Below are 15,870 nucleotides of genomic sequence, written 5' to 3'. Positions count from 1 at the left end.
AGCATCTAGGGACAAATTCACCTTTTATGAAGTTTATAAATAAAGTGTTCCTTGGAGGGTCAACAGAGTTTGGGGGAGCTGAAGCCGTCCAGATGCATCTTGGAGAGCAAGACATCCCATGGTTTCTACCAAAAAGGTAGAGTATCTGGAAATTTATGAAATGTCAATTTATGTGTTGTCCTATAGTGAATAAATCATCTAAAAGTAGAAATTGTATTCTGTTTGTTTTCAGTATGCCTTGTACATTAGTCTGAGGGAATGTCCCTTGTCGGAGAGCTCAAAGGTCATGGGTAGTCTGAAGCTGGTTGGTGGTGTGGAGTATTTCAGCTGTGTGGATGATGGGCAGCAGATAACATTTACTCTTCAGCTTGTAGGACATGAGTCTGTCTCTGTAAACATTATAACATCAACCCAAATACATTCTACAGTTAATAAAATTGCTAATTCATCAGCACATTAAGAACTGTGTGCAGAACAGTCAGCCTTGAGGCCAGAATATCCTGTAATCAACTATACTCATGACCCAGTTGAGTTTATATCTGAGATTTATTGTACTGTAGTTGCAAATAGACACTGTTCTGGTTGGCTGTGAGAGCTGACAGAAATGCTAATTTGCCTGCTGCCAAATGGTCCGTTTACTGACCTGTAAAGAGAGAATGGATTGATGGCACTTTCTCTTTTATGATCAGAGTGAAAAGCCACCTATTCTTGGAATACTGTTAGATATTTAGATCTTTTGCCGTCTGTATCTTCAATAGAATATTTTGGCTGCTTGTTATGTTCCCTACTTATTAGGTGGCCAGGAATATAACTTTCAGTAACATCTCTGTGCATATGGTCAATCAGTATTTTTAGGTGTTAGAGAATATTAAAGAATAATTCAATTATCTGAGACTCATTAGGATTAGGATTAATGTATATATTTTCTAAATTTAATCCATATATTTCTGTTTTAAGTTGTAACATCCCCATCAACCGCATATTTTTCTTTTATTATATAGTGGATTCATATATTAATATTGATAAGATAAATATAATTAAGATTTTAATCAATAAGGACTTGCTACACCCCTTATTAGGTTATAATCAATAGATGAAGGAATGCAGTAGTTGCAGTGTGTGTGTGTGTGTGTGGGGGGGGGGGGAACCATTGTTCTCAGCAGAGAACAATGGTTCATGTTTAGAATATGTGTGTTTAGAATATGAGGAAAGCAACACCTCTCTATTTAAACATTTATTTTGCAAACAAGGAATGGATAATATCTTGGAACTATTATGATTTTGAGAATTATTTGACTGATTAGTTGACCTGTCAAGGTAGCAAGAAGTGGGTTCATTGAAATAAATGGAGAATTCTTTCAGCCATGACTTTCTAAATGTTAATGACCCCATTATGGTCAGTTGGGAGTGTCCCTCTCAAAAGACAACAGCAGAAGATCTCAAAGACTCCCGCGTCCACATCTTTTTCTGAGCTGGAGCTAAACAGCTTCGGTTTGAAGGAAGACTGATGTAGCAATGTAGCAGACAACATCCACATCATTTTCCTTAAGGCACATAAACACAGCTTTGGACATTAGGAAGTGTGGAACACATTATCTGATACACGATACTGTCTTCCTCAATTTCATAGAAGTTTATATGTAAATCTGAACAGTCTGTATTTCAACTGTTTCTGTGTACATATGTATACTCTATATGAATACTGAATATTTTGGTGTCAATAAGAAACATAAGAAACGTATTAACTTCTATTTCACCACTAGAGGGAGACATTGCACTTACATTTGCTCCTCATGATACACTCCACTGCCACTGACCTTATTATGTGACCTGAGACTCCATGGTATTATTACTGCTTATTACCCATACCATTTAAAGATGGTTACATATAACATAACAATCACAATATTGATTTGAATAGAAAAATTGAGATGTTGCAACTGACCCCAAGCATGGGGACAGTTGCAACATGGATCAGGGACGGTTGCAACATTTTAAAAACACATTCAATTTAACTAATTAATTATAATTCATTTAGTAATATCTATCATAGGCCTACCTCGTGTCAATGTGCAAATGTTACTGAAGCCGTTAAAACTCAATATTTCAGTGTGAGACAAGAAAATTTGAATAATTTGCTTGGTCCTCTGAGAATACTGTTTTGCTGGTCCAGTACCCTGCAGGCGGTATCTTATTTGATGTCCCGCTTACAAGTCTTTTTTGTGGAACCTTAATAATGTGGTGTGGCATATGTCAAAGGCCTTGGCTACTGCCCTGACTGATTTGCCCTAATCACTTACAATATCTGAGGCTCTGACTCTGAGATCTGACTCTCTTCCTCACTCTTGGCGTACTGAAAACAAACAGAATACAATTTCTACTTTTAGATGATTTATTCACTATAGGACAACAAATAAATGGACTTTTCTCCTGTTTTCACAATAAAATACATGAATTGTGCCTATTTTGAAATTAAAATCTTAAGAAATACTGTTTTTGGTTTTTGTTCATGGTATCAGTCATGACAAAACATCATGTGCTAGCTAGCCACACTGACATTGACACATGCTAACCATGTCACTGAATACTCTACAAAACAATGATTCAAATGAGGTAAGTTTGGATTCACTCATACAAAAGGTCAGGACAGTATGACAAAAATTCAGCTCATGAAAAAAGCTACTTTCATACCTCCAAAACAACTTTTCTTGATAAAAGCAGGACCAGATGCTCAATATGACCTCTTTCTTCTTGGTGGGCAGATGTTCTAACTGAGCATGTGCAGTGTGTCATCACTCTTGCATGCTTCTGACTTGTTGCAACCGTCCCCTGTTGCAACTGTCCCCAGTCTCCCCTATATAGCAGTATAAATAAAGAATATACAAACAACCAGTCATTCCAATTTATGAGTAAAAAATAAGTGAAAGAAGATATAAAGACAACATAGTCATTCCAATAGAAAGAAATATGAATAAATAAAAGTAAAGACATACTTCTTCTATTAGAAAATAGATCAACGTGTCTTATTTTTTCTACAATATAAAGATTCAAAATAATTTAAATTATGTTTTTTTGTGTGTTTTAAAATATATTTTTGCCTTGTGGATATAAAATGTACCTAACAAAATAAAGCGATTTGCAGGGCTACATATTGTTATTTTGAAATACAAATCTTATATGAAGTTTTGTTTAAAAAAAATACAGAACCCCATTGAAAAAAACTATAAAGTTCTATTTGCAACCACGTAAAACATTGAAGCGCTTTGATTTACGTGAAACTAGATCCGGTTACTTTATGAAGAGAATGGGCAGCGGTTGTTGTCCTTCTCTTTTGTTAGTGAACACACTGAATGGAGTGAATGAAGAACTACATTTTGAATGTCCCGCCCTGCCGAGCTGCGCCGAGGCGTAGGCACACACACACACACACACACACACACACACACACACACACACACACACACACACACACACACACACACAGCTCTCCCTCCAGCAGTCAGCAGTGTGTTGGGAAGCTCCTCGCACACACACACAGTCCACGGAGCGCGAACTACGACAGGAGCTTCTACTAAAAACAACTTCTGTAAAATCACGACGCTTTTTACGTATATTTAGAACCGACGCAGAGCAAGAAACACAGTTTTCCCCACCGGATTCGAGTATTTTATCCCGCGTTTTCCCCTTCTTTTTCCCCCTGGAGATGTGTCGCTTGGAGAACTAGGAGCGAACAGCGTTGCACACCGACGCCGGGATGAGTGGCAGCTCCTCGGTGTCCGGCGCGGCGCCGTGCCGCTTCGCTCACTACTTTGTTATTTGTGGGATAGACACAGAAACTGGACTGGAACCAGACGAGTTAGCAGGTAAGAGCTTTTTTTTGCCTATTTTGTTGTATTTTGTTGGACTCTTCGCGTTATTTAAAGTAAAATGCATCATAACACTCACTTAGTTCACACTTTTAAGAGTAGCTACTGTATACTGAAAACATCCTCTTTCTCACTAGTTCTATTGAGCGATATAGGGCGTTATAGTGATACACATAACACATTGAGTACAGTACATAAACTGACAGCTTCTAGTCATTTTATTTCAACTATAAGTGGCGCATACACAGGATAAACCCCCTTACAGCTTCAAAATGGCTTGTGGTTTCCTTCAGCTACAGTAAATAACCAGTGTACAGACCATATGGAGTGTAATAACGGGATGCAGCTCAGTGTCAGCCCGTTTGTTGACATTAGTGGAGTCTGGGCTGCACTTCTACCCAGAAGCTGCAGTCATTTAAGGTAGAAGAGCCTCTTGTGTGTTGGAACATCACCAGCATCATTTCCACAAGGTATTATCAGGTTGACGCTTCCTTTGCTGTGCTCTACTCATCAAACTCAAACTGTAATTCATCACTGCACTATAGATTTTTACTCACTGTGTTTTCCAAACACGCAGTCAATGTGTCACATAACAGCCTTCTGTGGAAAAATTCAACTGTTTCACAATCACTTATCATAGATTTTGAGAGCAGATTAAACAGTCATGAGTTATATTAGTAGACAGTTTTCTATGTGTGTATTTCACATTGAGCAGTATTTTATTATATCAACCATGCATGCGTATGTCACACATTTACTATGTATGTTGTGGTTAGTTGTAGTCTTGTTAATACGAGTGGTTTAAGGGTGAAGCAGTGTGATGTTTCATTGGTTCCTCAGCTACTTGCTTGGACTCTGTGTTCACATCCAGTAACACATGTTCACATATTATCACAGAGCGCAGTCATTCTTGTTGGAGGGGAGCTTCTGGCTGTGGTTAAATCAGCGTGTTGTGGAGTTATTGCATCACAGTCACATTGGTAATGTGTGTGTGTCTAGTGGAGTCTCTGGACCAAAGTTCAGAACTGTAAAGTGTGTGTGTGTGTGTGTGTGTGTGTGTGTGTGTGTGTGTGTGTGAGGTGAGCACATTTCTTGTCCCTGTCAGAGCTCCTGACTGATAATCAGGTGGACTTTTGTTCCAAAATGTGCCAGCTGCAATATCATGAGACTCTGTGTGCAACTAACTATCATATTCATTGTTGATTATATCTGCTGGATGATTTGCTGATGAATTGCTTTGGCTGTAAAATGTACGAAAATCGTGAAAAATGCCATGAGATCTTTGGACCATCAATCCAGAACTCAAATATATTGAGTTAACCATCACAGAAGACAAAAGAAAACTCACTGGAACCCACAAATAGTGACTTGTTTTTAAAAAAAGTTTTTGAGTTGGTCATTTTGTGTGTGAGACTTTATTGGTATCCTGGTGGTGTGATGGGAAATGTAGGTGTGTGTGGTGTGTGTGGTGTGTGTGTGTCTGTTGCCCTCAGGCTACAGCAAGTCTGTGGTTACACTGATAAGCCTCCACCATACTGAGTCCATATGCCCTGCTGTCTGGTCTGCTAACACCACTCAGCCCAAATCTTGTAGCATCTGGTGTGTGTGTGTGTGTGTGTGTGTGTGTGTGTGTGTGTGTGTGTGTGTGCACGTAGTTTACCAGTCAGGTTAACAGGGTTGAACCAACATCTTTTCTTTTATAATTCAGCATCAGATAGTACTGCTGGTGATTGAAACATCCAAATAACATTCAGTAACCATCAAGTAAATGATGAGGGAGCTGGGGTTAATGATGTCATTACGTTTATAACTAATGACATCATATCTTCTAGAGGGTTGGCAACTCGTCTCGTTTCCCCAGATGTGATTAGCTGTTCATATTGTTTCATACTGCAAAGCTTCCATCCTGTTTGTCTTTTGATGGTTGGACACAAACTCAGAATCGTTAACCTGAGTCGTCCATCCTGAGTTGTTTGTTTCAAATCCATCCACTGGATGAGGTTCAACTGGAAGGTGAGATTTGATTAACCCTTACATACTGTTCACATTCTCACCCGGCTTAAGTATTCCTTTATAACAAGGGCTAGCACAGCTTGAACCATAAATGTATTGTGTTCATGATTTCTTTAAATATGACACTATTTTTGTGAGAATACACTATATTATTTTATACTTTATTTTATTCTAGTCTATTCTATTCTATTCTATTCTATCTCCTGTTGTCAAAAAAGAGAACATAACAACTATAATTATTTCTGTTCATTTATTGAAAGATAAGGATGGCAGCCTTCATGATAACCTTTAACACCCTCTATGTGCAGAAAATATATACCTGTAATCATTTTAAAAATATTTCCATTTTTGGACATTTTAGGCCATTGTAGGAAAGAAAATCATAAAATTTCAGGCTTAAATAATCTAATTGATCCTGAACAGTATGTAAGGGTTAATGTGGATTCTGGAAATATGTTTATTTGCTTTCTTGCTTTCTTTTTACACTTTGGTTGCAGTCTGGAGAAGACTGTTCCATTGTTTTTCTATGCAAGTCTACCAATGGACAGCTGTGTGAAGACGCCTCTCTCCCGTTCCTGCTTCTATGGCATTAAAGAGGCCTGTATGTGTTTGTTATGGAGGTCAGCTGATGCAATAGAATGATGCTGGTGTGTGTGTGTGTGTGTTACACTCCAGCAGCAACACTACAGAACATAACAGTATATATCACAAGTGTACTAAAAGGTGAAGTTTGGATACTTACACCTCTAGAAGTTTTAGCCTCAAATGTGCCTCATAAATTAAGCATTAACAGAGCATTGCATCCCCCTCTGCTTTCATTCATCCCCAAAACCACCCATCCCCGTCCCATTCTCCTCCACCCTTCACTTCACCGGAGATCATTTACAATTCTGATCAGGCCTGTTGCCTCCCTCCCTCCCTCCCTTGACGTGCCATCATCCGGACGACACTAACGCAGCCATGATTGATGTCAACATGTTGCCTTTGGCACTCCGTAAACCTCCCTTCTTTTTTGTCAAGCATTCCCTCCCTACCCTTCCTCATGATCTTGTACCCTGAGTTGGAAGCAGCTTTAATTGCAGTGACCCACATTAGGCAGTGTTCCATGCCTTTGCTTATTTTAGGTTTGTGATTCCCCTCCTCCCTAGTCTTTGTGTGGCACTGGCCTTATTTCCCTTCAGCCCATTGTTCTAGTCTGAGGGCCAGACTTCCTGTAGACCTGCCTCAGGCTCCGTCATAGTTTACAACATCTTCTATATGTGTGTGTGTGTGTGTGTGTGTGTGTGTGTGTGCGTGCGTGTGTATGTTTACTGTACTCCCTATAAGATCATCCTTTATTTCAATTCTGAACTCTTCGGTCTGGGTCGGAATGCTAATTAGTTAGTTTAATTCCAGTCAAGACAGCCGTCCCGTATCATGCCAGTGAGTGTCAGGAGGTATAAATACACCCTGGCTGGCAGACACAGCCTGAAATAGCCCCCCCCCCCCCCACCCACCCTCACCGCATTCTATCACCAGATGCGTTTTGGGTCGGCAGTATTGTGGAGTTGAAAGGTAAGAGGAGAGAAGAGCTAATTTTGGGTGGGGGGGCGGTGAGGCGTGCCAATCTTGTGAGGTCAGAGCTGCCTTGGCGTGACATGTGTGGAGCTTCTCCATCTTTCTACGCCGGCTGTTGCTTCAGCATGGTGTCAAATGTAGCTTCAGCCAGGCTTTATTATTATATGTATGACAAAGCTGTGATTAAAGCCCCCCCCCCCCCCCACACACACACCTAAAAATGTGTTTGTCTTCTTGTTGCTTCTGTTAGATGTTCACAGTCATCAGCTGAAGAAGGAGCTCACTATAAATGTCAGTTTAATACATAGCCGGAGATGATTGACATTTTCACATCATACTGTATGACTTATGTATTGTAGGTATCTTTATATTACATTACATCACTAAGTTATGGTGTGTTCCAGAAGAACCTCACCAGCCCCTGTCCTCAAAAAAGGCAGTGTGAAAGTTAGTAATATCCTGGTTATTAGCAGTTTTGTCTTATTTGTAGAGCCTGACAGATACTGGACTTTTGGGGCTGATACTGACACCAATATTATGGAGTAAAAAAGATTGTGATATCGGTATTGGCCAGTAATATACAGTAGACATACATAAACTCACATTTATTCATAATGATCTCTCATATGTGGTTTTCAAACAACTTCCAATCTAAATGGAACGCAGCATCAGCTATAGCTCTTTAAGATGATTTAGTTTCCATTCTTGTAATTGTGGACTTTATTCCTGGTAAAAAAATGTCATGCTTAAAGGGACACTTCACCAATTTTACACACGGTCCATCACAAGCTCTTGTATACAGTTGTATAATATCTTCTGTGGCTGTGGAGATGTGGCTCTCTTAAGATCCCTGCCTTCCCCTGCATCCATTGAAAAAATCTCTCGTAACTCCCACAACTTTATGGAAGTACAATCCTAAATCTCTTGAAGATTATATAATAGTGTAGATTTATCTACACACACACACACACACACGCACAGACACTGAAATCCCTGCAGATGTGTGGCAGTGACTGTGATAGGGCGGGGCCAAGTGAGAGAGCTGATGCTTGTTCTTTTGCATGTGTCGTTACTGACATACACACGAGTGCACACACACAATAGAGGCTGTGGTGATGACCTGCAGATGTTCAGTTTCTGTTCTCAGGTGTTTGACTCTCTCTGTAAAACTTGCTCAAGAAATCAAGACTGAGAGCGCTTTTGGCTCCCACAGCACCACACCTCCTCCTCCTCTCCCTCCTTTTTTCATACTCCCTCTCCTCTCCTACATACTCCCTCTCCTTTCATGTCCTCTCCCGTGTCTCCATCCTTCACACGTACCCTCTCCTCACACCCGAGTGTCACCACAGTGGCGATCTCACACACTGCATCAGACAGCCTGGTGTGTGTGTGTGTGTGTGTGTGTGTGTGTGAGCACATTAACACCACCTGTATTTAACAACCACCTCCTGTCTCCCAGCCAGGTGCAATCAACCTCATTAGAACAGTGAAGGTTTTCCTCTCCGTCTACAGGTTGCAACACGGCCGTTTCAAGGCAGTCGCCAAGTCTCCAGACAAAACTTCCAAACTAAAACTCACCTCTTAAAAGATTCAATCAGACTCCACTCTAGGTGCTCAGTTTTTTTTATATTTATGAGGTAACTGAAGGCAGCCTGATGCCAGTGACAGCATATAGTTGAAATGTGGGACATGTAAAGAAGCATAAATAATTGTGACCACTCTTGACCCACTGTGATGACCTCATAGAGCACACCTGTATGCAGCTGGCAGGCCGGCTCAATGTACACCAAGCAGGATCCTCTGGGTGAACTCACCACTCCACTGGGCCATTCTAAGCCCCGTTCCTGCCTGATTAATCCACCGGTCTCCTCAAAGAGCTCCCTCGCCGCCTCCTTTACTCGCAGCTTTGAACACGTCGGGACTACAGAGGTGTGCGTGTGTGTGTGTGTGTGCTTGCAGGACGGGCTGAGGCAGAGGTGGGAGTGTCCTCGAGCCACGGCAGGACACAAAGAGATTTGAGCCGCTAAAGCTCCCTTCTGGCCCGGGCCATCTGTCCACACACACACACACACGCACACACGCACACACGCATATATATACACACACCAGCCTGGGAGTCAGTCAGCACAAAGGCTGCACGCTAACACTGCCCACTGATGTATGCTAATGATGACAGGGGATAACATCACTGACGCATGCCCCCGTTGACTTATGCCTGCTATGTCTGAGCAGTGGTCACATAATAATAATATATGGCAGTGTAATGTTAGCTCAATAAAACAATGTACTGTTTATTGTTGCCTCATTCTGCATTCATGGTCAAAATATATTTTTCTTTTTCTTATTTTTACGCACAATGGATTCAGTCGCCTCCGCACACTCCAGCATCTTTCTCTCTTACTCTTCCTTTTCTTTTATGGCTCATCAGTTCCTTCCTTCCTCCTCTCCTCCCCCTCCTCCTCCCCGCAGTCATTCTGTCCATCTCCGTGGTTCTTCGTCTCCCTGCGCTCTGTTAGTCCAGCCGGGCTGCTGTTAAGCCTGTTAGAGTAATCCATTCGGACAGTTCCTCCAGGCTACACTGAATGCATCGCTGTAATGTAACACACGGCCGGGGCCTCGCACACTGTCTACACACACACACGCACACGCAAGTTGATAACCATGACTCCACTCTCCTCTTCACTTTCTTGTAAAGCTTTTCGTCCTCACTGGATGAGTCAAGATGTACACGCAGATTTCGACAGGTTAATGTTGTCTCGAATCGAACACAGCCATTGCACACTTACCAGAAATCATTCACATTATTATTCCCGTTACCTTATATGGTGTTTAGGGGGCATTACCTATGTTAATAACAAACAATGTGAAATGTAATTTATTTAACAGAAATTGAAGAAAAATGTAGCTCCATGAGGTCCAATGTCTGTTTCAGAAAGTTATAAAATAGCTGGATTCAGAGTTGTGAAGGGAAGGAGTGTCTGAGGTCGTAAGTCCATCCTCATTGGACTATAATTGGCATTTAAATAATGTGGGTGTGACCAGCAGTGAACACAGGCCATTGCTGCAGAAACAATGGAGGAAAGAACAGGAGACAAGAGGAAAAACAGCCTCTGAAACGCGTGTGGTAGCTCTGTGCGCTCTGGTGAACTGAGCTACAGGCTAGAAGCAGTTTGAAGCTATGCGTTGTAGTTAGGGAGCATCAACTGTGAGAGAAGAATTCAGAACTAACAAAAGACCTTTTGTTGCTTCAAGTGCACATTGTAGGTTTAAGTTGAAGTTCTTGACAGAGCCCCGAAGCTGCCCACCGTCTGCCTGCCTGACAACATTTCAAGTGTCAAATAGGTGCAGCCTCATCCTTAGATCTATACAGTTTAGCTGAAGTTGCCATGTGCTGCTAAGTCAAAGGTCAAAGAGGGAGCAGTGATGGCGGGCGATGATGGATGATCTGCCCCTGGGAGTCAACGGGAACCCGACGACCTCAGATGGCGCTGCCGGCTGTTACCGAGCGATCGCATCCCGGCGCTGCTGACGTCGTTTTCCCCCCCTGTCTGTAACGGCAAAGTGAGCGGTGGATGCCGGGAGGCGTGAGATGCCGTTTCGCAGCTCCTCCCTCAGAGCGACCCCTGACCCTGAGCTCCATATGTTCTCTCTCTCTGTATGTGTGGGAGAGTGAGAGGGACAAAAGGAAGCAGGGGCAAGATTGGGGGGTAGGTTTGTTGTTGTGGATTCTTAGAGGACCATGACCATGGAAACTCAACTTCACTCGTCTTTAGCTTGTTTTTTTCTTTCTTCTATTTAAAGAGGTTCAGGCTCTCCTTCACTGTGTATATTGGAAGCTGCTGAAGGTCGGGTTTGACATGTCATCTGACTATGTCTAAAGACACAAGTGTTTATATCTGTACTGAACAGTCACACTTTAAAATCTGCTGTCACAGAGACGGGTCAGACCTGATAATCCTTCAAATTGGAATTATCTGCTCTGTCTCTTTTCTGTCTGCTCAAAGGAAAAGGACAGAAATGTGATGGAGGAATGAAAAGAGAGAGCTCCTGCCTGCTGTCTCACCTCTGCACAAGTCCAAATCAGAAGCTACAAGTCTGTGTCTGTCGCTATCTGCAGATTGGACACATCTGACATCATGATAAAACTTAATAGTTCACTTCATATGTACAGCACTTTTCTAGAATGAGTTTACAGACATAAAAACAGTAAATGTGAAAAGTAAAAGTAAATGTGAAAATCTGATAAAAGGTGGATATTCTTTGTTTTAGTTTGGTGATTTTCTGACTAAAACAGTTGACAGAGATAATTCAATTGTATTTGGTGTAATGATCCCAAAAGTACAATCACAAGTATTTTTCTCTTCCCACACTTCCCACAGATGCTCCATACAACACAGAATGTGTCACTCAAGTGTGCAATACCAAACCGAACCAACCCAGTGATTAAAACCAGTAAAAACACTACATTTCTCATAAAAATCAAGTGTTTTGCTCATTCTATTGCTCAGTTCGTCTCTCTGAAATCTTAAAATTTAACACATACAACAACTAAAATCATCCAGTTTAAAACATTTAAAAGCAACCAAGGTCTAAAAAGTGATTCATAAAAATGTGGCTTAGAAGTGGATAGAAAGTCCGTTTCTGGCAGTGCTATTGGCAGTCACGATGTTGACACATGGCCACTGTGTGAACCAGGCCTCTGGTGCTGCTGCAGAATGTCACATCCTGTCCTCCAGACACTTTATGCTTTATATGGAAATGTCACTGACTTTGGCTTGTAGCTTGTGGCTTGTTTTGTTCAGCGTTTCTCAGCTTAAAACAGTGTAATAAGCTCATAATGATGTTTCTGTAATGCAGCTTATAACACTAGGAAAACCTTTGAATTGCGTCTTGGTGTTTCTTGGTGCACCTGCAAGTCCATCTCTGACACTCCATCATGTTCCCTTCTAAAAGCTGCTCATGTACTACGTCCTTGCTCTCCAGGATTGTTCGGGGGGGGCTTCCACAGCGTTCAGCTCAGAGCTCATGTGTGTCGCTTATCATTTGCAGCTCGCCCAGTTACCTTGGCGATGTATTGAAAGGCAGCCGTACATGAAACATAATGGTTCCCCTTCATCAGGGCTTCTTTGTACCACGGTCGACTACCTGTGGAGTCTCGGAGTGTTGGCTGTCTTGCTTCCTCCTCTATGCTGAACAAAAGACCAGCGCTCAGTCTCTGCAGAGTGGACACACCTCTATGATTTTATGACTTTTTTTTTCACCAGGAATAAAACAGCTTATATTTTACCAGGAATCACAGTATATCCTCTCTTACATTAATGCTAGCTTCAAAACGGAGAGTACAGGTCCAGTCAAAACGATTAACTTAACAGCAGCGTGATAGAAACGTCATCAACACACCCACTTGCTCGCAGAATTCACTGTTGTATTCACACATGAGCTCAATGGGACATGACATTACTTTGTATTGTGAGAGCTGGCAGGGTATAGTCTGGTTAATGTCCACTCTGACTGACATTTGTTCAGCACCTCCGGGTTATATCCAGAAAATGTCATGGTTGCAGTGCATTATGTTACTGATAATAACCTCTCTGACTCTTTTGTATATGGCTAGATGTGATTTGACTTTTTTCAGTAGGTGCCAGTAGGATGTGGGAGTTTCAGTATCATTATCAGAACAGTCCGTTTTTTTCACTAGTGTAGTTCTCAGTGCAGCTGTGCGTCATGTTTCAATTCTAAAGTCACAGATGTTATACACCCAGTAAGTTGAAGGATGTCTCTGGTAAGAAATACAACGGTCAGACTGAGAAATGCAAGGTGGTCCTTCTTCTCTGACATCATCACCAGAAACAACAATAATACATGCGTGTTGTCTGCTGCCGTGGACAGACTAACAAATAATCCTGTGTCTCTAACCTCCTTCACTGACTTCGGGGTAATTTTACGAGCCCGTAACCGTTGGCGCGTGTCCATAGCAGGAACATCCCCCAAAGCGGGATGTGAGGTCGACAGAAAGGGCCAAAATAAAAGGATTACGCGACGATTGAAACTGTTGTAGAATGATTAGGTCACCTCCAGAGTCCAGTGGGTCTTATCAAGGTCCTACTCTGCAATGGAGACACAACGGCTGAGAGGACCAAGTAGGAGGACGTTCCTGTCATGTTCCTGCCTCCTAAATTTTACCTGGAACTCAAGACTTAATATTGGAGCAGGGGTTTGATACTTAAAGATATAGTAAAGGCATATTTCAGCTGGTGCTAAAGACCACAAATGTTTGACACCCAGCCTTACTTAACTTCATTTGTTGTGAAAAAAGTCAGATTTTACTAGTTCTCAATATGTGTTTTATTCGCAGTGCTTCCATGTTATATTATCCTGATGCATTTCTCTGTATTCTCAGATAAGACTAGGATGTTTTTGGAATGTTTCGAAAGCTGGATCCTGCCCTCAGTGCAAAGATCGACTGATGTTTCAGCTGCTTTGTTTACTCTGAGAAATCAATAGATAGTGTGTATGTGTGTGTGAGAGTGACGGGACACGCCGTGCTGTGTGTTTATATGAAACTGATCAAGAACAAGAAGGTTGGAGAGAACCAGAGAGACAAATTCTAACCTCCACACAAACAGTCTGCATTTATTCTTCATTGATCTCTCAATGTAACAACCTAACCTAAGCCACAATATAATACCCCCCGATTCTCTGGTGACACACAGTGTGACATCACAGTGAACAAACCTCATCATCCTAACAGCGTGGAGAGTTATGTCAGGCATGCCGTAAATCTCCTTACATAACCCTGATAGGCTGCACAGCGGTAACTAAGGCAACTTATGAGAGATTACAGTAGCCCCGCTCCCTGCTGACAGTCCGTCACCTCCACTGAGACCACACACACACAGACACACGCACACATGCACACACTGGATTAGGATTCATAAACACAGGTTGAGAATAGCACAGCGGATATGCATTTATTTATTATATAATTGCTCTGCAGGCTGATAATAGGCGTCGTCATTTATCACAGTCATGTAACTGTGTGTTTGGGACGTCTGAGCCGCCTCCTCTCATGCACGTGTGCTTTATATAAGCATTCAGAGGCTCAGTTATGGCACATGGAGTTACCAGACTCATTGTACACAGCAACAAATATATGTTAGCACTGTTGTCTCCTTTAAACGACTTCTGTTTACTTGTCCCTGACCAGTGACCTGTTGAGACTGTGCAAATAATAACTGCTTTCTGTCAGATGAGCTTTCATAGTGTTACTGAAACTGCTTCATTAGTAGGATATCTCACACTGGTCATTATATTTTACATTCAGTTTCTAACCAATTGTTTCCACAGGTTTCTTTTAACCATTTCTTTGACCTTAACTAAGTCCTAAACCTACATGAACACATTTATTTATCTACTTTGGGCCAGCGGAAACAAGCATGATCAACTTTAAACTCAAACACAATCAATCAGCTCTTTATTATTAACTTATTTTAGTTTATTTTGCACGAACTGAAAATGACACAGAAAAACTACAAAAACAAATAAAATAGAGTGCAGGGAGAGGTAGAAAACCTGAATGGCCTCCACGTAAAATATATATATATATTCAAATTCCAATCTCACACCGTTACAGAAACAGCAGACTAAATATTAACCCTTACAGGCTGTACAGGTAAAAACACTATAAAACATTTCTTTTAGCCAGACTTTTCCCAATGTGTGAATAAAATGCATGATTTTTGTGCAGCTGATACACATTTTGGACAAAATGTACAGATTTGACCTTAAATCACCATTCAAACATGTTGTTATTTTTATTAATGGGGAATTTATAGATGTGAATAGGTGTAGAGATGAATTATGAGTCAGAATATGAACAGTATGGAAGGGTTAACAATATACAACAATAACAAAATAAAACAAAATGTGTGAGAGTGTGTGCATGTGTTTGTGAGGAGGATATTAGTTTATACATCTGTATATGACATGACATCTATGAGTGTCAGCTGATTTAGCTGCTCCTGATGAAGGCACTGACTCACAATGCTGTGAAACCAAATGAGCTGAAAGAGGCCCAAACGCTTTGCAGAGTGAGAGGAACTGCTGAGTCAGTGATAATTCTCTGCAGGTCACAATATAACATACTGACCCTGTTTTTTATTGATAAATTGATTATAACAGTTTTAAACACAGAGGTGGGGGGCTCAGAAAACACTCATTTGAATCATTTTGTGAAGTCGTAACAAACAGCTGATTTGTGAGGATGTCAGTAGTGAGCTCGGCTGTAAAGTGATAATGAATTCAAACATTTAACACATATCTATCTTTTTCTGTAGTCCTCAATTCACATAAGAAGCTTTTTATCCTGTCTTTTTACTCATAAATACTTTGACAGGTCAGCAGGTTTTGATTCATTAATATACATAACAGACAG

At 41.2% G+C, this 15,870-nt stretch overlaps 1 protein-coding gene across 1 annotated transcript in view; it reads left to right on the top strand.

The window, feature by feature from the left end:
- The first annotated feature begins 3,507 nt into the window (after window positions 1-3,507).
- Window positions 3,508-15,870, top strand: part of dennd5b (DENN/MADD domain containing 5B) — a 79,141-nt gene continuing 66,778 nt past the window's right edge. Inside the window, 1 exon segment of the mRNA XM_053314131.1 lies at window positions 3,508-3,863. Coding sequence (XP_053170106.1) covers window positions 3,755-3,863 — 109 coding nt within the window. The 5' untranslated portion in view covers window positions 3,508-3,754.

The sequence above is a fragment of the Scomber japonicus genome, chromosome 23 (genome assembly GCF_027409825.1).
Source record: "Scomber japonicus isolate fScoJap1 chromosome 23, fScoJap1.pri, whole genome shotgun sequence".
Taxonomy (NCBI): domain Eukaryota; kingdom Metazoa; phylum Chordata; class Actinopteri; order Scombriformes; family Scombridae; genus Scomber; species Scomber japonicus.
Note: the sequence above shows the minus strand (reverse complement) of the source record. Positions and strands in the feature narration are given on the sequence as shown.